Source organism: Chelmon rostratus, chromosome 5, assembly GCF_017976325.1.
Source record: "Chelmon rostratus isolate fCheRos1 chromosome 5, fCheRos1.pri, whole genome shotgun sequence".
NCBI classification, from domain to species: domain Eukaryota; kingdom Metazoa; phylum Chordata; class Actinopteri; order Chaetodontiformes; family Chaetodontidae; genus Chelmon; species Chelmon rostratus.
Window position 1 is genome coordinate 20,566,984 of NC_055662.1, and position 25,084 is coordinate 20,592,067.

The window sequence follows — 25,084 nt, forward strand, 5'->3', positions numbered from 1 at the left end:
ATCTCTAACACCTCAGCTCTCTGTGATAAACTGTCTCTTCAGAGTGTCACATAGGTACATGTTACACTCACAAGCATGCCATCTCGACTCAGTTTCACACACACAACCACACACACAACCTGTGCCAGTTGGACAGATATCTCCCTCACCTCTGTCATCTTAAAAGGCCAGCCTGTCAGGAGCAACAGAGACTCTCTTCTACTCACACTCCCTACCGTCCCTTTTTTTCGCCTTCTCTCTCTTTTCTCTTTTTTTGGAACATGTCACAGGCTCTCAGCCTCCTGGTCATTGTTTTCAGTTTCTGTCTCTGTCTCACCTCCTCAAAGGCATACATCTGCTTAACCAAATGGCAGAGAGCCAGTTGTTGCAAACTTTGTGAATGTGTAGATGTATGTGTGTTTGAGAGAACAGTAAATTACTTCACCCCACTCACCAACGACACAGCACAAGCTTGTCGTTATGCAAAATAAGCTATGAATATGTAAATAGATATATGCTAATGAATTAAGGCTGCTCTCTAATGTCTGGAGGAGCTTCACAGGTAGAGATAGCCAGACAGGACTTTGGGATATGAGTCTATGAGTATGGAACACACACACCTGTTTGAAGTGTGTGTTTGTTTGTGTTTATATCTTTTCTCACCATATGAATACCAATGTCAAAGTCTTGGCTGAGCAATGAAGCATTCATTTGTGCATGTTTCTGGGTGTAAATGTGTATGGATGCATGCATGTACCCACCATGCGGATGCCGTTTTCGAAAGCTTGTCTCGCCAGAGACGCTGGTCCATCCACAGTCTTTCCATCATCATCAGGTCCCCAGCTGGCACTGTAGATGTCAATGTGCTGTGGCTGGAGGCTCAGAGACTTGGCCTCCACCATATCTGTTACATCTCCATCCAGCATTCGCACACCTGATACAAAAACAGAGAAATAATACATGCATGAACCGAAGCTGAATCTATCTACTATGTATTTCCACAAAACTAGCTGAAAGAGATTAGCAGCTTAGCTGTTTAATATGTAATAACCATAATAAATTAAACACAAGGCAAATCAAGTCATTAATTAGGCTAATGAATACATGAATTAGCAAGTATGTCAGCATGCCTGCCCCACATAATACCTGATTGTATTAGGACAAACTCTGTATCTTCACATTATACTCCAATAAAACCTTTTGCAGGAACAAACAACTAAATCTCCAGCAATGGTAGCTTTCAGCAGCTTTTCAGACTGTGTCAATATCCTTTCAAATGTCATACATTAATAGTGATGAAGCCTTAATTAATCTAATACGCACATACTCATGACACAAGTGATAATAAACCTCCGCTAAATAAACAGACACATGTCAAAAAGTGTGATTAATACCAGACAAATATACCCAATCACTCACCTCCTATTCTGGCATTGTAGGCAATTCCCACAATGCAGATGGAGTTGTTTGCGGCTGCAGCAACTTCGCCCGCACACCGCGTCCCGTGTCTGAGGAAAGAGCGTGAAGGAACAGCTTATTACGCAAATCTAGAACACACATGTATACACATGCAGGAGAGCACACACAAACTACTATATAAACATGCTGCTTTTGAAGTGGAAAGCAAGGACACTGACACATAAACACACATTTTCACAGATAAACAGAGCTTTCCATAAGCACCGGCAGCCAGCCAAACATCCAACTACTCATTTATGTCCAGCTGGCTACTCTATTATATTAATGTTTGTTTATAATAAAATTGTTTTAATAATTTTAAGTTGCAATTAACTATGTGTGTATATTTCGCAACCACTAGCCTCTGCTCCAAAACAATGCGAGCATGAAAATAGATGCGCCCATCTGTCTGTATGGGTGATGCCCTCATATGCTCTATATGAATGTTTGAATGCTCAGCTGAGAGGTCGTGTCCTCCCGGGTACAAACAGCAGAGAGTCTTCAGTGTTTGACAAATATTAGCAAAATAAGTGAGGACAAAACACGATGCACTGATTGCACAGACAGAGGACATCCTCATTAGATGGTCTGCTTTGGAAAACATATCAGCAACTTGTGAACATTAAAAAGTCAACTGAACGTTCTGCATGTTCCATATACAGTACACAGACATTTATGGACTTAATGAATGAAAGAATGACATAATTTTATTTACATTGAGCTCTTTACAGCAGAGCCAACTCTAAGATGCATTGTAGATACACAATAAAACAGGCAATGTTGTGTCAGGCCTGTGTCATATGAGGAAAATGTAGGCTATGCCTCAGCCTCATACTGTAATTTTACATCTTAAAACGTCCTAAAACATCCTAAAAAAATTTCCATTGACCAGTTATGCAAACTAGATGCCCAAAATCATCTGACAAATAAATGTAATGGAACGTCTTGGAGGATTATATGTGATCAATTTTATATTTTTTTCCACATCATACATACATATAGTATTTATCTGATCATCATCTTAATTACGAACGTTCTGATTAGTCAGGAATAGGTGTGGTTTTAAATTTTAATAGCTACAGACTGTGTGGGCAAACCGAAATACTAAAATATGCAATAATTAAGATCAGTGTGTATGATGGAATAGTGGCATTAGGATGTGCCAAAGGCCACAATATCTGGGCTTTTACAGCCAAGATTTTTACCCCGCAAGCTAGCTACTCCTAGCTAGCTACTAAATATCATAAATGTGTAAATGAATCCTATACAAAATGGTTTGAGTGTTGATAATCAGTTCTTGAGTGTTGCAAATGTAGCAAACATGATAAATATTTCTACCATTCTTGCTTTTTTTCTCATAATCCTGGCAGAGAACACAAGAGGTAGTTTAGCATTTGTAATGCTGTCAGGACAAATGTGTTTGGAGATCCTCGAGGCCAATGATCCCCAAATGTACAAACATACAAAAACAGAGGCACGGGTTGGACCTTTTCCTGACATTCTCTGAGTGCGGCATGCAGGCGTTGTGTCCCGTAAGCCCACAGAGACACACACAAAAACAATGATAGCTGGAACAATGTCCAACATCAGTGATAAGCTAGACTACTCAAACTACATCACCACACACACACACACACACACACACACACTCACACAACAGGGTAACATTCCACCAGTAACTGCAGTGGTGACAATCGACCCGGGTCAGCAACCAGCGTAAACAAACATACGAGTGTTTGCGTCCGCTGCCTCCTCAAAAACACCACTTTCTGGATCGGCACAAACACACTCACACACGCGCACCTCCTGCAGAGAACATCTGCATCACAACACCCCACGGAAACAGCTCTGACCGCTGCCATGGAAACCCAGCATCTAGCTATTGAAACCCCTGGGGAAGACACGGGGAAGTTTTAAAGCCCAGGGAAGCACTCAGACTGAGGAAAATCCGTTTCACAGTAACCAAATGATTTCAGGTCAACATTTATTTAACAACATGATCAAAGGATTTAAAAAATATTGAGGCATCACTGTCCTCACTTATCTAAGGTGCATACTGCAACATCCATGCTTGGCAATCAAAAACGGTTGTCCTTTTCATCTCTTTCCTCTACTATTAATTTTTTTTTTTTAATTCTCATAAGCAGGAATTCTATATTTCTCAGTTAACTTTTCTTCACCCACAATCGGTCCCAGATTTTCACACAGTCCACTTCTTCACTGTGCTCTGTACTGGTGCAATACTAAACAAAAGGAGCGTAAAATGCATAACAGCGCACTCACTTGCTTCTGAGATAGACAAATCACTTTTTGCCAGAGCCAGGCTAGGTGTTTCCGCACTCACAGTCTTTATGCTAAGATAAACTGGATAAACTGACCAGCAGCTGGAAGTAGTAGAGGTTTGACAGACAGATATGACAATGGTATCAATCTTTTAATCTAGTCTCACTAAGAAAAAGAGTAAGTGTATTTCCCAAAATTACAAACTATAAAGAACAACAGCGACCGACTCGGCTCACTTGTGTTCAAGTTATTTGCTCTATAGAGTTGGAATGACCTCACCAGTTCACAGAAAAGTGACCACAAATTAAACTGTGTGGGTTTAAGTATAACATATTAAATGGCTGAAAATCAGCGATAGGCACCTTTTTCACAGTTAATGTGCCAAACTGCTGGCTCCTTCTTCGAAAACGCTTCAACAGTCTTCACTCAGCTCACCTCACTCCACTAATCCGTAAAATTGTCTGTCTGGCTGTCTTTCCAGTCTTTGTGTTTGCCTGTACTTTCCATTTTCTACACATCTGTGTCACAGTCACTCAGGGATCTCTGTGTGTTTCAACCAAAACCATATAACGTTTGTGCAATGGATAATAGTCAGTGGAGACAGAACACACTCACACACAGTAATTATTCAAATGCAAACACACAACTTTCTGAAACTTTAAAAGGGTACAGTCACTTAAACTCAAAATTTACTCTCTGAGGTACACATCTGATATTTTTTAGCTGAGAACCGGTTGAGAACCAGAACTGAAAACCAGTTCCAAATTGTCCAATCCATCGGAATCATATGCCTCTGAGTTTATCAATTCCTTTTATTAAAGCCAGCAAGTTTCAAGACAGTTGCGGCTTCCAAAACAATGACATCAAACTCATACGTCTACACTGCTGGAAACTTGCAACAAGAAGAAGTCGTGGCAGAGAGAGAAAACAGGTCCAAAGCGTGGCTTCATTTCATTTCAGTGCAATATGTGTAATGTCTGTAAAATGATCATTTTAAGTATATTCAACAAAATCTTAGCAATTCCCGTTCCTATTCAGCATGCAAAGTCAAAATCTTATATTTGTTGGTTCTTTGTGAATCAGGTTTACTATAATTTCAGTTTCTTTAATCCATCTCCAATATCTGTATATGTGCTAGTAGATCTGCTGGATTCAAATAGCAAAAACACAAACACGAAGAAGACTGTTAGAAAACTGTCACAAAGTTCTGTGACCACTTTCTTTTTTTTTAACAAATGTCTGATGACAGGAATTTCCACAATTTGTTTTGTCATATTGTCCCCTTTAAATCTGTGGTGGGTGGGATAGATGATCTGTCGACAATATTTAAAATTCAGCGGATAAAGAACTTCACTGCTAAAGCAATACATGCTGGTGCATTTAAATGTGTTACTTCATAGCGCTGAATGGGTGACTGATGCAGTAATAGCGTACTTGCTTTCTTCCTCCTGCTTAGATTCAAAGCACAGCTGTTAGCGCCGCCTGTCACAACAGCATATTAAAATCCACAAGCATTACGTCATTCTTGTTGCTATACAACACAAAGTTTGACAACAATCCGCAGTCTGCCAGATGTAGCTAAAGTTAACGTTATTCCTCAGACATCTAACAGACTGAGCTTCTTGCCCTTAAGGCATGATGACGAGCTTTTACTTTCCGGTCACCTCAAACCAACCATGCACATCTATTCAGCTGCCATTGGAGACGTTACTGCCGTGTTTTTTTAGAAAATTAAAATGATCTCCAGTTGTTAAATCACATAAGAGAATTTGTTGTAAAATGTAGCATATAAATACAATATACTGTATGTAGAATAGCAATATGAAAAGTCAGAAGGTGAAACCAGTTTTTTCTGTGAACTCACATATCATAGTCAACTATGAATTCAGCCTTAGAGGGAAATCAGCTCATTAAGCTACATCTGTAGGCCTCATGTCTCTTTAAGACAATGCATTACCAGCAGGGACTGAGCCACTGCCAAGGCACTTGGGCTGCTGCAGCCAAACACACATACACACACCAAAAATCACTCACTAAGCCAAACTGGCACCAGACAAGTGCCTGGACAAGTGAGTCTCCCTTTTCTCCTCGAACACACACACACGCACACACTTCCCAACAGAAAAACCACAACCCACCCACAAATGTCACAATCAAATACACTAATGTAACTCATCGCACCCACAACAAGGTCAAGACTGAGCAAATACAAACATATTGAGGCACAGAGCTTCTGGTAAAAATCAATCAGAAACCCACTGATGCACAGAAGAGCATTTGCCTGACAGTAACCCCAAAACGCTAAAGCCACATCCTAATTTTTACCAGCACATTTCTCTCATTAGATCTGGGTGAGAAGTTTTTTCCTTACTTGTTCTCGTTGGTTGCGTCATATCGAGGCATCGGATCCATATCGTTGCCATTGACATCAAAGCTGGCTTGAGGGTCCTGGAGGAGAGACAGAGATCAAAACAAGTACATCAAATACCAAAATGGCACTTGCAATAATGATCAGGGGAGACAAAACATCCAACAGGTAAATTCATTAGAAAAGTGTGTGTGTGTGTGTGTGTGTGTGTGCGTCTGTGTGTCTGTGTGTCTGTGTGTGTGTCTAATAGACCTGCAGAACGCCAAAAAGCTTCTCTAACCCAATCAAACAGTTCACATTAACATCACTCACAACAGTTTTGTAAATCGAAGGCAATCACAGCTAACTCAATCTTCTGCGCTGCTCACCCTTCGGCATAAACAAATCCAGGCATTAAGAGTAGCTAATAACAGCAACGCAGGCACTGTCAAACAGGGTGTGAATCATTTTATCTACACAGTTGATTGATGGCCTTACCTGCTGCCTCAGGCCAAAAAGTAGCTCGAACTATCTGGCCTCTGTCTGAGGTAGACATATGTCAGCATGCACACTAAGTATGTGACCACAGACAAATAAACACGTACACACAGCATTCCTGCACACCCACAGGTCTGAGGAGGCGCCCCTTTGAAATGTAATCCATGGCTCATGATTATCTGATCCAGATTACATTATCACAATCAAAATGATTGTTTGCTTTCTGTGACATGACTTTGTTTTGTGCTAAAAAGGACAGTTTATAAAGTATAATCAGTTCCTGTTATCAATATTGCAAATCATTATCATCATCTATTTAAATGTGTCTCACAATCTAAGCACCATTTTCCACAAAATATATCATCACTGATCATATATTTGTAATCCGACGACATCAATCCTGTATACATGTGACTTGTCAATCAGGCACACACACACACTCACTTACACCAGCAGATTACGTACTTAACTTCATACACGCACGGACACTGACATACTACAAACACGCGCACACACGCGCACACACACGCACGCTCATAGACGCCCTACAAGCGCATACATACACACTCACGTAGTTCTGAAAGAGGTCTGGGTGGTTCCTCTCAATGCCATCATCTAATATGGTCACCACCACGTCTTTACCCGTGTAGCCCCTCTTCCAGGCCCCCATGATGTTCATGTCCGACTGGCAGTTATGGACGTCATCGTTGCAGTGCTGGAAAGGTGGTGGCAGGAGGTGAGGGGAGAGAGGGTGATAAAGGAGAGGGAATGAGGAAAAGAAAAAAATATATTCAGCAGTTTCCTGCAGACGCACAACTTAAACTTTCGTGTGTGCACGTACTAATTAACTTACAGCAATCGTGAGCATGACCATTTTTCACACTGTGGCACAGCTAAACATAAAGTGTGTATAATTGTTTAAATTATTAATGATCAAAATTGTCCTGATGAAAACTTCATCAGTATCTGAGATCGGCGAGAGGAAACTAAAAATGTATTTATTTATTTTACACCCTTCCCCTTAAACCCACCTAGTGTCCCCTTGACTGGTTCATAAGAAAAGGTGCTAGCTCTCTTTTTCTTTATATGTTATGTTATCAGGAATCTGACTGAGCTTGACATTGGTAATATCCTTTAATACGAATGTTTTTCAAATGCACTGCATCTGAAAATGTTGTTGTCTTTTTACTACAGAATCAAAAAAGTTATCTCTGACAATCTGTTTGCAGCTTCAGTGTGATTCAAACTCTTGTTTAAGTTGCTGACTTATTTAAATTAGATCCAAAAATAAAGAAATAACAACCTAACAAAAACATTTCACAAGCATGTTTCAACTGTAGGCCATGTCAGGTGCTTTGTTGATGGGAGAAAGCTTTTGCTTCTATGTAAACTTGACATCTCACATCAGGTTCAGAGAGTTCTGACCAGAAAAATATGTTTAAAACCTCTGGTCAAAGTATGAGGAGTTATCTTCACTAAGTTAACAATTGACAGAGCTGAGGACATTCAACCACGCACACGCACGCACGCACACACACACACGTACACACACACACACACACACACAACTAAAAGAGCAATGATCTGATGGTGTAAACACTTGTGATAAGCCTGCAAATCTCTGCAATTGAATGTACAATTGAATGTGAAATTGAATGTACTCTGTGTGTGTGTGTGCGTGCATATGAACGAGTAAAAGCATGACAGTGCTGATCTGAGGGAAATGATTTCGAAATGCAGGAACACAGAGACAAATATATTCCTACCTCTGTGGACTTTTCTGTGACAAATATTTCTGAATAAACACAGAATGTTTTACCTTGACCTTAAATTGTCTCTTTTGAAAGTGAGGCTTTTCTATTCTTACACACACACGCACACACACGCACACACACACAGCTTAACTCCACTGACCCGGCAGTAATCAGGATCATGCAACAACCTTAGCTGACCTTTAACCCACAAACTGGATAAATATGGGCCAATAACGGCGCACAATCCTCTGAGAACAATAGACGAACACGGCATAGATGAGACTAAATTATATCGGGCTCTAGTTCTCTGGGAACTTGGGATATTCTTGTTTTAGTGCAATAAGTATGGAAACAGAGAGAGCGAGATTATCTGGTACAAACATACAGTCTACTCACAATGTACCACATACTGCTCCACTTGGCATCATTATAGAATATGTTGTTCTGGGCCGGGTTGCTATGGGCGGGACTTGACAGGGAAAGGGGCGGGGCTTGCTTGTAATCCCTCTTGATCCTCCTCTTCACCACCTGCTGCTGTATCCACTCCACCTGAAACACATTAACCCAGACAAGAGATAGCAGAAACTGAGCAAGCATCGAGTAATACCACATAGCAGTAGAATTACCTCACACAAGATACAATAGGTCTACAGGTGGAATTTCATCATTTAAAATTATGTGTTCAAGATAACACAATCTTTAGGAAAATTTAGGGTTCCTGAAAATCTGTAATCTTAAATAATAGGTGCTGCATACTCAAAAAAAATTGAAAATACAGTGGCTATATTTCCTCTTCTTTGCCTTATGAGATGAACTCTCACACACAAAGATACAGACCGCCTCCAGAGAAAAGATATACCGTCACGCCCGACCAAAGAAGACAGACAAAATAATAGAAAACAGCAGAAGAGAATTACATTTTGTTATGGGTGAGCTATTAGTCCAGATGCCATTTTTTAACTGTAGGAGTAAACATGCAGTTTTTTACTTGTAAATGTGATCTGTATTTCAAAGAAAAGTAATTTTCAAAGGTGACAACGCTTAGCTGTTAAGCGATTCCCGCATATGGATCATCTGTAAATAACATCAGCACTTCTTACTTGAGGGCTCCCTGTTTAATGTGGCAAAAGTGAACAAATTTGGACGACTAAATTTGAAAAAGAGTCTGTACGAAGCATGAACAGAATCTTGATATGTTATTGTAAGTATCATTTTAGCAATCTAGAGGTTACCCATTCTATGCATTTCAGTGTTAGCCTGCAAGAGTTTTGAGGGGGACACTTTTTTTTCTCTCCATCAGTTCAATTCTCCCTGTCTGCAAAATGGACAGACTAATACATACATGTATGCTCCAAAGACATAAATGTCTCTCAGGTAACATCAATCTCTCAAATGTTATGGGCTCCCTTTGAGGTGCAATGCATTCCTTGGCAGGAAACTAGCTCCACTTTCAGACGGAATTTTCCGATTTCAAAATCAGCATTGTTGGATCTGTACAGAGGGCTGGACCCACTTGCTTGGCCCTGGTCACCTCTTTTGAAAACCCTGAAATCTTGTGTTTAGTCTAGCAGAGGTCCTGCAGCTCAATCTGTCTTAAACAAGCTTGCATGCACCAGAGATGATGACAACAGACAAACTGAAACATTAGCAGGCTGGCACAACACATAGAGGGGCCATGTGCAAACCTATGAGAGCATCCTCAGATGTAAATATTTCTGTAATAAATCATTCAAGGATTCTTCAGACTGAAGTTTGAACCTAAACATGTTTGTTTGACAGCTTACACAGACTAAATACGGGTCTTTTGAATTTACTTCAGGAATGGTTTATTTATACACTATTTTCAAAGTGTGCACTCCTGAAATGATCACAACCCCACCCACCATCTACACTGAACTAAAAGTGTCTACCTGTATATACAGTATACACTTTACAGACAAAGAAACTCCACTCATAACAGATAATCAATAGAATAATTTTTACACTGAAGCCATGTTTTTGTTTTGTTGCACAGTTTGCCAGATCCAGAAGTCTGCGGCTTTCATGAAACAATGTCCAACTGCAAAGAAGAAGCATTTCTCCACATCAATACAGCTCCAGCAGACAGAGACGACAGGAGAAGAGAGAAAAGCTGACAAAATGACTGCAGAGTGATTATCTGGTCTCATGCACTGAAACAATCTGCCAGGTTCTCCGGAGAGTTGGAGAGGAAGGCAACGAGACAAGATAAGACGAGAGAAGGGGAGGTGATAAAGAGCTGAAGAGAACAAGTCCCAGGAGAGTCAATAAAAAAAGACTGAGCTGGAAGGGGAGGAAAGTGAAAACAAATAGCAAGTGAGACCAAAAGAGAGCAAGTGAAGAGTGGAAGATTGATTTTATAAATAACATTGATTCAATAACTCAAATATGTAGCTCTTTATAGATTGTGAAGGAGGGAGAAGAAAAAAACAATTCTGTAGGTGACGTAATTTAATAACTCAGATAGACCTCTTAGACCTCCTCCTCAATAGACTCCTTTTTAAGAGAGCAAGATGTGGGAGAAAAAAATGGAAAATGGCAAACCAGGGCAGAGACAGAGTAAAAAGCCCAGTTATTCTGTTTTAGTCTGGTGCTCCTCCGTCTGCCAAGGTCTCAGCTCATTTCACTCCAAGTTCTGTCAGGACCATCAGCTTCAAAGCAACCGTTTACACACGCCATTAGCCTCAGAACAACACTGTCATCAGGAAGTGTGTGTGTGTGTGTGTGTCCGTACAAAACCACTGGTATATCATTACAATTTGCATATATTAGCATAGCATCAACCACAATCTTTGATCAGCAGTGTAACTCCTAACTGCTCTTGTCCATAACTTGGTAATTCCAGGACGGTCTGATGATGACTGACTGTTCCTCATCTCACCACCAGTCCTCCCCACCATTAATTCTTCTATAGACTGATGAGACCGAGCAAAGACCTTACAGATGGTGAAAAAAAGAAAGCATTTTGCTGACACTGGATCCCAATTAGTGTGCGGTTCATCTCAGATGTCTCTGACAAGTTCCAATAATTTAAAGGATCTCAGAATATTTTGCTCAACTTGCCTAATGAACTAGGAGGACATCAACTGAAGAACCTGAAATTTCATGCATCTACGTGCTAGCAAGTATCCACCCTACTGAGCCAGACAATGAATCCCTGCACCTCGGTCAGGTGTTGCTTTGTAGCTGATGATGGCCTCCACGCTCCCAAAGGAGGTGGTGAATGAAGAGATTTGGGATCATTGAAATATTATCATTGCTGTATACTTCATATCCTATGTACAGGCTTAGTGAGTTAAAAAAAGGGGTCATAAGGCATTTCTAATGCATAGTTTTATCTGCAGCAGAAACATAGAAGTGTTCATCTACCTTAGGCAGTTTAGTCCAGATGATTTCAGTCTGCAGTCTGAGCTCTCCTCAGCTTCAGTGACGCTTTCTCAAAAATGAACTATTCAACCAAAAAATGGTTCTCTTTTAAGGTTTTTCATCTGATAACTTTCAAATGTCTACAGGCTGAAAACTATTCTGAATTTCATTATAAAAAAAAGTTGGATATTGAATTTGTAAAGTAGAAATATGCTGTCATCCATCTACATCTTAAGTAGTTTGAAACATATTCAGCGGTTGTGCAGCACAAGATGCGGTCTCCTATTGATCATCAATGTCCTCATTTTCACACCTCTCTCTCACAACTGCACATTTTCTCCTTCAGATGCACAAGAAGAGGAAAACCATGAAGCTAAAAGAAAATTACAAAAGCAAACTGTGACCAACAATTTTAATATAAATTTGAATGCAAAGGAAAAATAAATAAGTCCAAAGGTTTCAGTGGGAATGTGGGCACGCTGACACTTATATCATGATATCAATCTGCTAGTGTTTTTAGATATAAACAACTCAGCCCGACCCTTAGAGGGACTGATCATATACCTATATTGATTTTTCTACATAGATGCAGATCTTCAAAAAGAGCAGTTCCACTATAGTCTAATGATTATCCTGGACACTATGTGGCTACAATATATAGATACACTAACTGAGGAAGAGTGTATCCACTAAAAATAGAGTGAATAAAATGTGCATGTGTTTTACCGTTCCATGTTCTGTGTTATCTTAAATGTTTAATGTCGACTAGTCTAAAAAATACATTTCTTTTTGCATTTAAAGTGGCTCCCCACTTTTTATCTTCATACTGCTATTGCTTACATGGGAGGATTTGCATTTCTTTATTCAAAAAAATACACATTTGTCCTCTATTTGCAAGACAACCCGAGAGAGATAAATAGCATTCAAGAGTTTTTTTCTAAAGCTATCAAGAGCAATGCCATCCTTTGTTGTCCCTACTAAAAATCACTCACTGGTAACAGCCTTCAGTTATACACATCAATTGTGTCACGTTTGCCAGCCTCCATCCATACAAAGACAATATTGCCCTCTATTATTGCCTCTAAAACTTGCCTATGTATCACTGCCTTTGTTTCAGTGCCAATTTGCTGGCAGGCTCTGAGGCATGATGATTGGATCTGCTCCATTCTTTTAACTCCAGCTTGGTGGAGCAGAGGAATGATCTGCTAGCACCTGTACCTCTCCCTCACCTCCTTTTTTTCTTTTCTCCCACTCTGACTCCCTCTTTTATCTCACTCTTTGACTTCTCTCCTCTCTCTCCTTTAGCTGCTTGTTCCTCGCTGTATCTCCTTCGTTGCACTTCAGGTCTTCTCCGCAGATGCCCATTTTTCCTCTGAGATCGGCTCGCTTTCTCTCTCGGTCCCACTCCAACCCCCTTCCTCCCTCCCGCTCTCTCATTTGCTTTCTGTGTAAGGGTTTGCAGGTGGCTCTTGCTGGCTGGGTCAGTAACCAGGGGAAACTGGGGAAGAGTTCACTTCAATAGAACAAATGGGAACAAATTGATCCACTTTCACTGCTGTTTTTGAGAAGCCGTTTGGGTTTCAGGCAAAAGAACTAAAAGCTGTGAGTTTTAAAAAAGGTCAAAGGCTAGTGTAGCAGAACACCCATAACAACCTTTGGACAGGCACGAGAAGCCAGTTATTCTGCTCCCTTAAGTGGAATTCAGAGTCTCAGCCCAAACACGACACACAGTCGCACAACTTTTCACAGACGGTTTGAGCCCTGTAGCGCTGTTCTGGCCAGCTGTAGGTGCTCATCTCAACAACTAATGGTTCATCTGTTAAACAAATTCCAGGCAAAAACAGATTCTATGGCAGAATAACACACAAGCAACCTGACTTTACAGAAATCTGTACCTGGGACTGTGTGGAGCCTCATAATACCTGTGCCAAGTCTCATAATACCTGTGCATATGCAAATTACCCCTATGTTCCCGGCAGCTACACAAGCTCCGTCTGTGTTGTCTCCTTGATGATATGAGTGTCCTTGTCTTCCACACATGTTCATGAACACAGTGAGCTCTACAGGCAGTTGGATGATGAAAACATTTTATGAGCCATAGTGGATAAATATTGAGCAGACATCAACTGCTTTAACTGTTGAATAATTAGATTTGAGCTCATTCAAAACATTTTACTATGTGGTAAAATATTTTCCTTATCTGGCATGACTTCCAGAAGCCTCAAACTCGTAAATACCATAAAACACAGAAATCTAATTTAGTCGTCACAGCCCTTTTGCATTTCTGTGTATTCCGACGAGGATTCAGCTGTGGACCACACCTGGCTCTCAGTTTTCATGCACGTCTGGATAAATGACTTCAAGTAAACAAGAGTCTCGCTAAGTGAAACCGGCTGGAAACACCATGCTCCTGCAATAGAACACCATGGACAGACAGCCGCGGAGGCGTTCGGCAGTTGTTTTTTATCTCTACTATTCTCTGCACAACTTCAAAAGGACATTATAAAAGGAGAAACAACCACTGTAGTACTCTAATTGTTGTTTACAGTAAACTTGAAATTGCTGGAAATAGATTTCAAACAAAGCTGACCGAGTATACTTGAACTCATTTCACACCAAAAACTAATAACAGTGCAGAGCTACAACAAAAAAAAGTCTGTGGCTGTCCAAATTCTCTTGGAACTCCCAGTATGAATGAGTCATGGGCGTACGTCAGCATAGCTGTGCAAGGTGCAAGCTGAGTGCTGCCTAAGACACGAAGAGAAGATCTCCAAACTAAACGGTTTGTATACATTGTTTTAATTCATGCCACAGCGTATTTCATCACTTTGTCTTTCTCAAGGCTTTACTGTCTGTTCAGTGCTATACAAGATACTGATAAACATCTATAAAAAACTCACAACAGGAACGGTTCGAGGCATGAAGCTATTGTGAAGAGACACGTTCTCTCCAGGCCAATGGCCTTGGCAGAGTCATGTAACAGCCTGGAAAAATAAGTGGTCTTTGACCTGAGAGGCAAGTGGCACTGCAGTTAGGCAGATGCCATAAAGCAGTAATCTGTGCTGTGCTGTATCACCATGGTAACATGCGGGCCAATGAGTACTGTGGATGGCAGGGTGCGCCTTTCATGGCACCGCTACACCCATCTGACTCACTCACAGACAAACACACACGGCTGTCATTATTACAAAACCTGATTGCAAAACATCATTAGCAGTATGCCAGACTGCGCTGGTGCCAAACTAGCCATCATGTGGATCCCAAACCCACAGACAGGTCCGCAGATTACACTGAAAGCATAGCCAGTCAGAGGAAAACACTGACAGCTCCATTCCTCTCCACTCCGCTTTTCCTTTATTTGGTTTGTCTAATCCATCTTTCCCCACTTCCCTTCTCTCTCTAGCTCCTCTTCAATCGCCTTCTGTTGTAATAGCTCCTTTTTCCTTTTCTGTCCTTAACCTCTCCTCTCTGATCTAGTCTTTTAAAATCTCAGTCTCTCGGCCAGCTGGCATGAGGACACAAACCTTCTTCCACCATGGCACAGTGTCAGGCCCGAGAGAGGAAAGGAACCGAAGACAGAGGGAGGGAGACGAGTGCGCTGAAAGCAACAGTGATAAAAGGAGGTAGGAGAGGGAGTCCAAGGAAGAGAAGAGAAATGGGATGACAGGTAAGGACAGCAGGTGGATGAAACAAGCTGAGTAGGCCAAAAACAAGTACAGAAAGGAAAATAAATTGAAAAGAAGAGATAGAGGACAAGATAAGTGGAGAAGCTGATAGACACTGTCTTATATTTTCTATGTCGCTCACTATTTCTGTGTCGCTCACTATACATACATGCACACACAAAAAGCCATTGCTGCTGAAGGAATAATCAAAATCTCCAAAAGTCAACATTTTTCAACACAGACATAATTGGGTGCACTGTATATATATCCATTCAAATGTCTCTGTAATGAATACGGGGAGTTTCGCCTTGTTTTCTTAGGATCAAGCTCCAGTTTATGTAAGATAAAAATATTCCTAGAGCATGAGGTTTTCACGTGTCAAGAACGAGACGTTTCCACAAACTGTCTTGTCCTTGAAACTCATTTGAAGTTATCTACTTTGGCAGTCTATACACAAAAAATTTAAACAAAGCATTAGTACAGGAAAATGGCTACAGCATGTGTCCCGATGATCACCACCCGTGTTTGACATAGCAACTCCTTCTATGTATTTTGATAAAGTTCAGAGTGGTGTGAGGTTCAGGCTTCATTAATAATCCAGCCAGCGCCTGATGACCTGGTGCAGTGATGAGATGAGCACTGACAGGACAACAGTAAGGGTTTACCTTAAGTCAAACTCTTGTTTAATGGACCAGTTCACAAAAAACACAAAAAACTACACTGTTAAGTTGACTAAGATGCATTGTAAGCCTGTGTCTCTATTTAGGAATACAACCATGTCATTGGTGAAATAGAAACCATGTGCTCTGACTTGTGAGCACAGTACTGTATAATATGGTGAAAAACCGTTTCACTCATTCTGGTTGGAAGGTTGTGGCACTAAGTCTGAAACCTGGTTCCTCTGGTTAAATCAGGTTACTTTCAGGGAATTAACTCCCATTTTAGGGGCAAGGTTCATGCACTTCAGATGCAAAATCTTGGGATTTACCTGAATTTCTAGATTTGACTGACTGTCTAGTTCATCTTTCTGGGAGACCACCCTGTCCACCAAGTGGCCTTGTGTACCTCACACCTCTTCGTGAGCATGGCTTATTAGTAGTATGTTTGTTTTGTCAACTCTTTTGGATTGTGCAGTGTAATGAAGTAACATTTACAAGTTGTAGGGCTCACTTTTTGTCTTTTTTCGCAAGGAAAAGTATAGTATTCTAATGTTTTATCTCCTACCAATAAACCTTTCCACCCATCCATCCAATCTGAAGTTGCTGGGTTTGTGGAATAGAAATGTAGCACAATAGGCCTCATTTATCATTTCATTTGTGAAGACTGTGATCAATACAGCATAAAATTTCAGGAAGACTTTGATTTTCCTGTAATGTTCCACATAAACACTGCGTCACTGCAATAATCTGTGTGCAGGACTTGTCTGCAACAAATAGGACAAGCGGACGCAACTGAGTTGGTGTGAAAAGTGTATTCCACACATCCTTTGGGCCTGTGTGTCAAACACAGCAGGGATGCAATTGTCAAACTTCATCAGCACAACTTTTCCAACAGGTAACATATTACTTGCATGTCTTTCTCAAAATTGCCTCTTGTATGAGTGCGACAGTTCATTTTATACTCTGAAAATAGTAGCTTAACAAAATAATCATAACTCAAAGTCCACTTGCTTGCTTTTTCCAGGTATTTCAACTGCACCTCACAGTATTCATCAGCAGATAGAGTTCCACACTCAGGTCACATGATGACATCTGAGTCATTTCCGCAACTACCAAACTTTAGCCACTGATAAATACCATAAGACATCGAGTAAAAGCTAGTACGTGGACCTTATTTGCCAAACTATCTCCAGTATCATTTAAATGCACCAGCATCCCATACACTGCTAACTATTTTGATTCTAAACCTGTAATTTCCAAAACATTACAACAGGCTTACCTTGGGCTCCATGGAGATGAAGCTATGGCGACCACGGCTGGACAAAGTTGACCGCTTGATGGTCCGACTATGGAAGAAGTGGTAGTGGTCTTTGAGATCACCAATCTGAAATACATAAATAAATACAGATTTAAGAAAAGTATTAATTCATTTCCTAACCCTTCCTATCCCGCCAGAACTCATTAGCGTAAGTATGAAAATAGTTGTTTTTTTTCCATAGCAATGTGCTCAAAACTGTCATGAGATCTGCTGCGCTGGCAATTTTGTTCTTATAGAGATGTTTGCACTCTACTCAAAACAGATATCAAACACATAAACTTTATACACATCATACATACTCACACATGACATTAATGAATGGGGTAAACGCCTGTTCAGAATGATAACCACAAACAGCTATAAAGTGTTGGAAAAGTTTTTTAAAGTATATTTACAGAAGTTCCTTCACGTAAAGTAGTTAAATTATTATTTTTTCTATGTTCTTATGTCGATGTTTTAGTTTTTCTATATAGTACACATAAAGTTTAAAACCCTTAAAATATCAGAAAAGAGAAGTGGACTAAAAGGTGAGCGCAGATAAGTCAAACAAAAAGACACAAAAAGGCAAAGAAACAGACTGAAACTCATACAAATGTACAGACACACACAAACAGCCAAAGCCTTTGAGTGACAGAGGAATGAGGAGGACAGGCGATCCGCAGACAGACAATGATAGACAGACTGCAAGCTGCTGGACGGTGATTAGTTTTAATAATTGATAAAGACCATACAATCCCTCAGATGATCAAACTGTCATGGCAGCCAAGGGTCCTATGGTGCGTCACTGATACATGGCTGAGCTCCACCACCACAGAGGCCATCAGATCAGCTTTCAGCTCAATGCTCATTCACATACACACATTCTCCAACTTCCAGACTGACAGAGTGAGAAACACAAAAGCGCCAATAGACCTAGCTGGATCATCTTTCAGCAAACACCAAACATTAGCTGAGCGCACAACACACATCAGAGGTTTTGGGTAATCAGATTAATAAGTATTCTACATACTAACAAAATGTGTTTCAATAATTGGCGGCTACCACTTTGGATGCTTCTCATAGTGTAAACAGGTCTCAACATATCGTGCTTACACTGCATGTTTAATCTACCCAACATCTGCACTGCCATAAAGCAGGCCACCCTTCCCTCTAGGAGTGTCTGCTTGGGGAGCTGCTGGAAAAGCTCTACACAAAGAATTAAAAAAAAAAAAAAATCTAAAGCTCAGGTCTAAACTTCGGCTGCACCGCTCTTTTTAAAGCCCTCATAAGTCTTTTTCAAATATCGCCCACTTACTTCGATTGCAGCGTGACATTTTAAAATTCACAACCTTTATCATAGCTTCAACATCTCTTCAGGTCGTACTACATCTCACATTCGATGTGCAGCTTGGTTAACTATTTTCATCCATAACTCAAGTCTCCAAGCACAGCTAGAGATGTTACTGTTGTAGTTATGATGACATGTGATCAGATGGAAATGCAGAGGTTATAAAGTCAACTGAACTTTCATTCTGATGCAATAAGCCACATACTATAGTGAATCCCAACTTCAGCATAAGCTTTGGTTATTGGGAAATATGTCGAAACAAATTTGTGAAGTGAAACCACCTGCACTAAAGTATTTCACAATGGACACAAATTGTTTTTTTACTGAATGTATTCTATATAGTTCGATGTCACTTGATACAGAATCCGCCCAGGAATTTCTAAAAGGTGATAAGACCTTCCCCGCGGAAATTGTTCTGAGTGTGTCACAGCTGGGTCATGCTACCAAACTACAAGCTCAAGCTTTGCCTGATTTAGTGTGGTTCAGATGCATGCTTGCTTTCCACAGTAAACAACAGGACAAAAACTGTTCCCAGGCTATTTGGTCCTCAGGGATCACCAAGTCAATACTTAGATTGGGAAACCGGCTCTAAAATACTAAGCACCACACAAATGGAACAACCTACAGAAACTAAATTTAAATTTATTTTGACAGATGCATGTTTTTAACAATGTTATGTTGTTGTGTTGATTTATATGCATTGCAATTCAGATGTATTTTATGATGTATGATAATGGATTTTAAATGTGTTGCTATGAGGGAGCCCCAGTTATTCACCTTGTAGAGCATGTAGTGCATATCAAGGCTAAGTCCTTACCACAGCAGCCTGGGTTCTGATCCAGCCCAGGCCGTTTGCTGCATGTCATCCCCTCTCTCTCCCCTGCCTTTCCTGTCTCTCTCTATTATCACTATCAAATAAAATGGAAATGCGTGAAAAATGATGTATCAGCACAACCTGCTCATAACTTGTCACTGATGCAACCTCCTCTGGTTCATGGCTGGCTACAGATCATCACACTCCATCCCAACGGCTCCAAATCCTCTCCCATCTCTTCAAAACACTAGTTTGAACAGATATCCACATCTAGGGCCTTGTCAGCTGATTTTGACTCAATTTGGACCAGTGTCTTAGTCTGGGAAGGGGGCTCCATGGTTAAGAGGATTACCCAGAATTCCCCAACGAGGTGCCCTCTCACTCCATGCCAACTCTTTTCATCCATCCATCCATCTATCGTTCCTTCTTTCGCTCCCTCCTCCTTCCATCTCCCAGTGTGTGGTTATCTTTGTCCCTTCTCCTCTTTCCACCCCTGTCAAGAAGACTATATTGTCTATCAGTCACATGTTTTGCCTACCCGTCCCCCTTTTTCTCTTGTTAACTAATTTGCTTCTTAAAACCTCTTCTCATTTAGCAGTTACATCCCCAAATCATTTATCAAACACACAGTCAGTCAATCTTTATGAATAGTTCAAGTTAGATTAAAAACAATTGTGCTGGATCTCGCATCTTGCAATCTATAGGTGTGTGAAACTGCAAACAAATGTGCGATAGTTCGTGCATATATATATACATACATACACACACACCAAGGGGAGGGGGTTGATGATGGGGATGTCAAAGTTCACATTCGGAAACCAGAGTGTGCTGTTATCGCTCCCATGGGAGCGGCTTTCAGCTGACCCCAAAACCAGGAAGTGAAGTAAAACTCTTGTCTATGAGGTGTCAAAGTCCAATGAACGCTCCATATTGAGATGGAAATTAGGGCGAATGGTGGGGGTTGGGGGCGACACTGCACTCCACAGGGGAATTCCTATTGGGGGCTGGTATGGAAAGGGGGGGAGGACTCCACACATTAGTTCCCGTCAAAGAGAGGGGATAAACGAGGCCATTAAGGCCTGCTCTCTGGGGAGTATAGTGGGTGGGCGGGCTGGATAAGGCGAGGAGGGAGGGGGGGTTCAATAGCTGTTGACTAGGCTACCCCACAACAACCTGTCAGAATGCCCCCCTCTGTTCCACGCTGTCTTCACGTCGAGCGCTGGCAAGTGCAGGCTTGAACTACCCACGTATTTTGGTCACGATACTCTAAAGTATGTGTGGGGTCCACGTTTGTGTGGTGTGTTTCTTTTGTCCGCAGAGGACACAAGATTTCTCTTTAAAGTTTGTCAAAACACATTTTCAAGTGACCAATTAAACCCCTCCTTCTGGACCTGCGCAGACTTGTATTGATTAATAAAATGACATAATTTGAAGAGAGTCAGACAAATCTCACACAAGTATTTCCCATCTCTGTATGTGTCGATTGTCTGCAGCTGTGGATGGGATATATTCTAGACTTTGCAAGACACTGGCCCTTAAGTGTCAGTAATTTAATGAAAAGTGCTGGGTCTTACACTGCAGAGGTATGCATGTATTTGGTGATTTAAAAACGCAAGACCTAAAATAATGGAATAAAATGATTTTTCAAGTGAAATATGACATGCATATTTTAACATTTTCTTTTGAAATGGTGCTTCACTGCTCAAGAAGAAGAGATCAGCTTCACTCCATCAATTTGAGAATACTGACAAAACTTATGAGAGCATCTATTGAAGAATGCACCCTAAATGTAAACAAAGCTCAACAGTGGTGTTTTATAGCATCTGACCCAGTGGGCCTAGTAATGGACTGAGTCTAGATTACACTCACAGGAAGAATCCTGTGGAAAATAAACAGAGAAGTGCTCAAATCTCCATCTCCTCTTCCATATCACATAAAAAAAAATGCTGTGTTATTCACTTATTAAAATGTTGCTGCAGCCAAGCATAGCAGGACCGGTCAGGTCAGGTTTTTGAGTCTGTCCTTTATGTATTTGGCACAAATACAATATTACAGCGCCAAGATGCAACAACACTAGTACCTGTTTGACCGTTTGATGTCAGTTCCAAGACCATAAACCAAACAGCACTAGCTGTCTCACTTGTGTGTCAAAACGAGCGAGCACATGCGACTGCTGTGGCTGTGAAGCTGATAGTGAGCTCCCCGTGGCTCCAGCCCGCAAACTGAACATGATCCGCGGAAACACAGCGAGGAGGCACCTGTTGTGCCATCCTGCTCTTGGTCTTCGTTATTTGTTGCCTGCAATACACCTCCTCTCTCCTTGTCTGAGACCCAGAGGGCTAAGAAAGAAGGAGTGAGTTAGAGAAGCACAGAGAAGGTTCAAGGCTCGGGTTTGGACTTCAGACCTTTGACGTTTGACCCCGTATCGTTTGTCTGCTGGTAAAGCAGCAACCGCCATAGCATGTCCCATTTATAAGAGTTGACAAAAAACAAGAAATCACAGACACACAAATAAGAGGTAACTTTGGATGGAGTAATGGGCGACCTACCTGTCCCATGTTCCTATAGCCGTATTTTTCTGCTATCCGCTCGGCCACATCGGGTCCACCGGCTATCCTGACTGCCCAGTGGTTGGTGTAAATCCGAGCTTTGCACGGCGGGGACGCAAAGCCGAGACTGAGCGCCAGGACGCACAGCAAGCTCCTTCTCCAAGCGCCGTTGCGGACCATCTTCCCCCACTTTTAACCCGACTCTTCTCCTCCTCCTCCTCCTCGACCAGGCAAACAACCAAACTTCTCTTCTCGCCGAGCAAGACTCTCATAGAAACACAACTATCCGGGCAAAAACACTGACAGAGAGAGAGAGAAAGAGAGGGAGAGAGGGGGGAAGGAACGGAGCCCCGAAGAGGAAAATATATACCTTATCCTCAAACCTCTGCTTTCCACATGGGAGAGTTGGAAGTTTGCGTTTCGTGTGCCCTCTCTCTCTGTTCCTCTCTCCCTTTTTTCCACCGCGGAGGAGGAGGAAGCGTACGTGTCTGCGCGCCGTGCGTCTTTGCGCGCGAGTTCTTGTACGTCTGTGTGCGCGCGGAGCTCCTCAAAGCTGATTTCTCCTCTCCACGAACAACTCGGATGTTGGTCGCTCAGCTCATCGGGCTTTCATGTGGCGAAATGGCTACAGCGCCTCCCCACAAATAACTAGCTGACACTCTGGTGAGTAGAAACAACTAAAGCCGCGGGGTTTCCCTGCCGAGCTCCGCTGGGTCTTAAAGACACTCTCTCGGATCCACCGCTGACCGTCCGTAACGTTACGCCAGACACACCAAAGGGGGGTCAAACTGGGGGCCAGGGAGCCGCTTGGGGGCCAGCTTCAAGGACCACGTCCAAGATGGGTAAAAAGGAAGCATTATTTATACTTAAAACCAAACTGGCTGGATGTTGTCCTAGTTTAACAATATTAAAGAGCGACTCTTTATCCTGATGGTCATAACACTCAATCGAACTTGCAAAAGGGATGATGATCTATAACAATGTGCATATTCTTCAGTTAACCTGTTCATGGCCATGTGGCTACTTCTTCAGCGAGGAGCCATTATAACACAGCTCAACAAAGTCTGTAGATTGGTGCATTTCTACAGATATACCATAACACTGACCCTAGGTTTAACCCTAGCCCTGACCCTGCTCTGACCCTTAACCCAGGTCAAACATTTTTCATAATCAAAGGTATCAAATGTAGATGAAGATGTTTTCTTTTGGCTCCACTATTAATAATAAATAATATTGAAAAGCACAATGTAAAATATAAAGGAAAAAATCTTCAATTATTTATTTTTTTCTACATTTTTTTTCTTTTATAGAGTCAAGTTTCATTTTGCTTGTATAATATGTACATATATATAGTCTACTTTTTATTTTGTATTTTATGTTTTTTTTTTTATAATGTTCTCTATCTCTGCTCATATCCTACGCTGCCGTAATGCCCAAATCTCCCTGGCTGGGGATAAATAAAGTTTTGTCTTATCTTATATCTTATCTTAAAATATTTGGTTTGACTTCAACATGCTATGCTTGCGTATATTTTGCCCTAAAAACAACCTGAATATATGTAGAAATCTCAGATGATGATATTTTTATATTTGGGTTTTGTTTGAAGACAATGAGACAATATCAGTGAAATTTGCTTTTTCTTCTTCTTCTTCATTTTTTTATTCAGCATAGCTGTATTAACCATGAGTGACTAAGACGTTTATATGTTTGCTTGTGTCACATTCAAAACTGAATGCTAGTGGCATTTTTCCCCTTAAAATTTTCCTTGAAAAGTACACCAGTTAACAAGTGGATGTATTACATTTTGGCTACTGCCCCCTTTCCTACACCCTGAAATCTGCTGTTGAATGCAAGCCTTGTCAGTCTCCTGGGCAGTATTGACACAGACATACCAATGTAAAGTTGGGTAAACTATGACCTCCACCTCAGTCACCATCCAATGGGAAACAGCCACAGACATAAAAAAAAAAAATATTATATATTCTGAAAAAACATTGAAGCATTATTCTTTTTTCCCACAAAACAACCAACCCACCTTTAACTTTGCCAGTTTGATTACTATTTTTGTTGTTTTGTCATCATTTTTGGTTAATAGTGTGAATTGGAAAACCTATCTTGCCAAAAAGTCAGTAAATTTGATTGAGTGGGTTGATTCTCTACTAAATCCCTGGAATGAGCTGAACTCAGATGTGTTTAACACTGTCATACCATAAACAACCTCACAGATAATGTCACATTTATGCGTCCACCGCTGCTGTGCAGGCCTTCTGCCCTTGACATTACTGCATATTTCCCCTTAATCAGTGAAGCTCTAGATGTTATGCCCCCCATCGCAACACAGGTCACAGCTGACTAAACGCTGTCATTATGGAATGTGCCGGTATTATCTGCAGTTGAGCCTTTCATTCAAGGCCTTTGTTGATTGATGGGTTTTTGTTTTGCAGCAGTTTCCCGGGGATGTCTCTGTGCACAGCGAAAACTCTGTTCTGCATGGGACACAAGTGAAAATCAGCATAATTGCACTAATTGCAGCCAATTTCTCACTGAATGGACTCCGCTGTCACATCTCACAACAAGCGGGGGGACAAGAACATCTCATGGTCCCCCAGATGGAGATGAAAGAGGACAGAGAAAAAAAACACCCAGCGATCGTTCTCCATTCAGCCGGATGGAAGGGCTTGTAATTTAAAGGAAGAAAGGAGTCGAGACGAAACACAGCAGAAATTGATTTGAGGATCCATATCGAGCACCCAGGTCATGAGGCCACCTTGAGCATCAGGGCCCCCTATTCCCATTCAGATCTAAAATGTCGCGATATCCTGCGTGACAGCCTCACAGCTACCCGAGTGTCTCCAGGGAGTGAACCGAGTGAACCCCAACAAAACGTCTTTGTCAACATCTGAGAGCCATGATCATGAGTGTCAACAAACACTCTGAGGGGCATTCCTGTGTGCATTCCTGTGCCTCTTCAATGAAATAACAGGGTGCATCGTGTGTTTCGGCCAAACACAACTTTAAAAAAAAAAATCCCCACAACCTACATAATACA

The 25,084-nt window shown here is 41.2% G+C and overlaps 1 protein-coding gene across 1 annotated transcript in view; it reads right to left on the bottom strand.

Moving 5' to 3' along the window:
* Positions 1-22,592, bottom strand: part of pcsk5b (proprotein convertase subtilisin/kexin type 5b) — a 75,585-nt gene extending 52,993 nt beyond the window's left edge. The window contains exons 1-7 of the mRNA XM_041936444.1: positions 22,036-22,592; positions 17,307-17,411; positions 8,716-8,868; positions 7,137-7,280; positions 6,092-6,168; positions 1,399-1,487; positions 741-913 (exon numbers count right to left, since the gene is read on the bottom strand). Coding sequence (XP_041792378.1) covers positions 741-913; positions 1,399-1,487; positions 6,092-6,168; positions 7,137-7,280; positions 8,716-8,868; positions 17,307-17,411; positions 22,036-22,215 — 921 coding nt within the window. The 5' untranslated portion in view covers positions 22,216-22,592. The remainder of the gene's footprint in view (positions 1-740; positions 914-1,398; positions 1,488-6,091; positions 6,169-7,136; positions 7,281-8,715; positions 8,869-17,306; positions 17,412-22,035) is intronic.
* Positions 22,593-25,084: the final 2,492 nt, after the last annotated feature.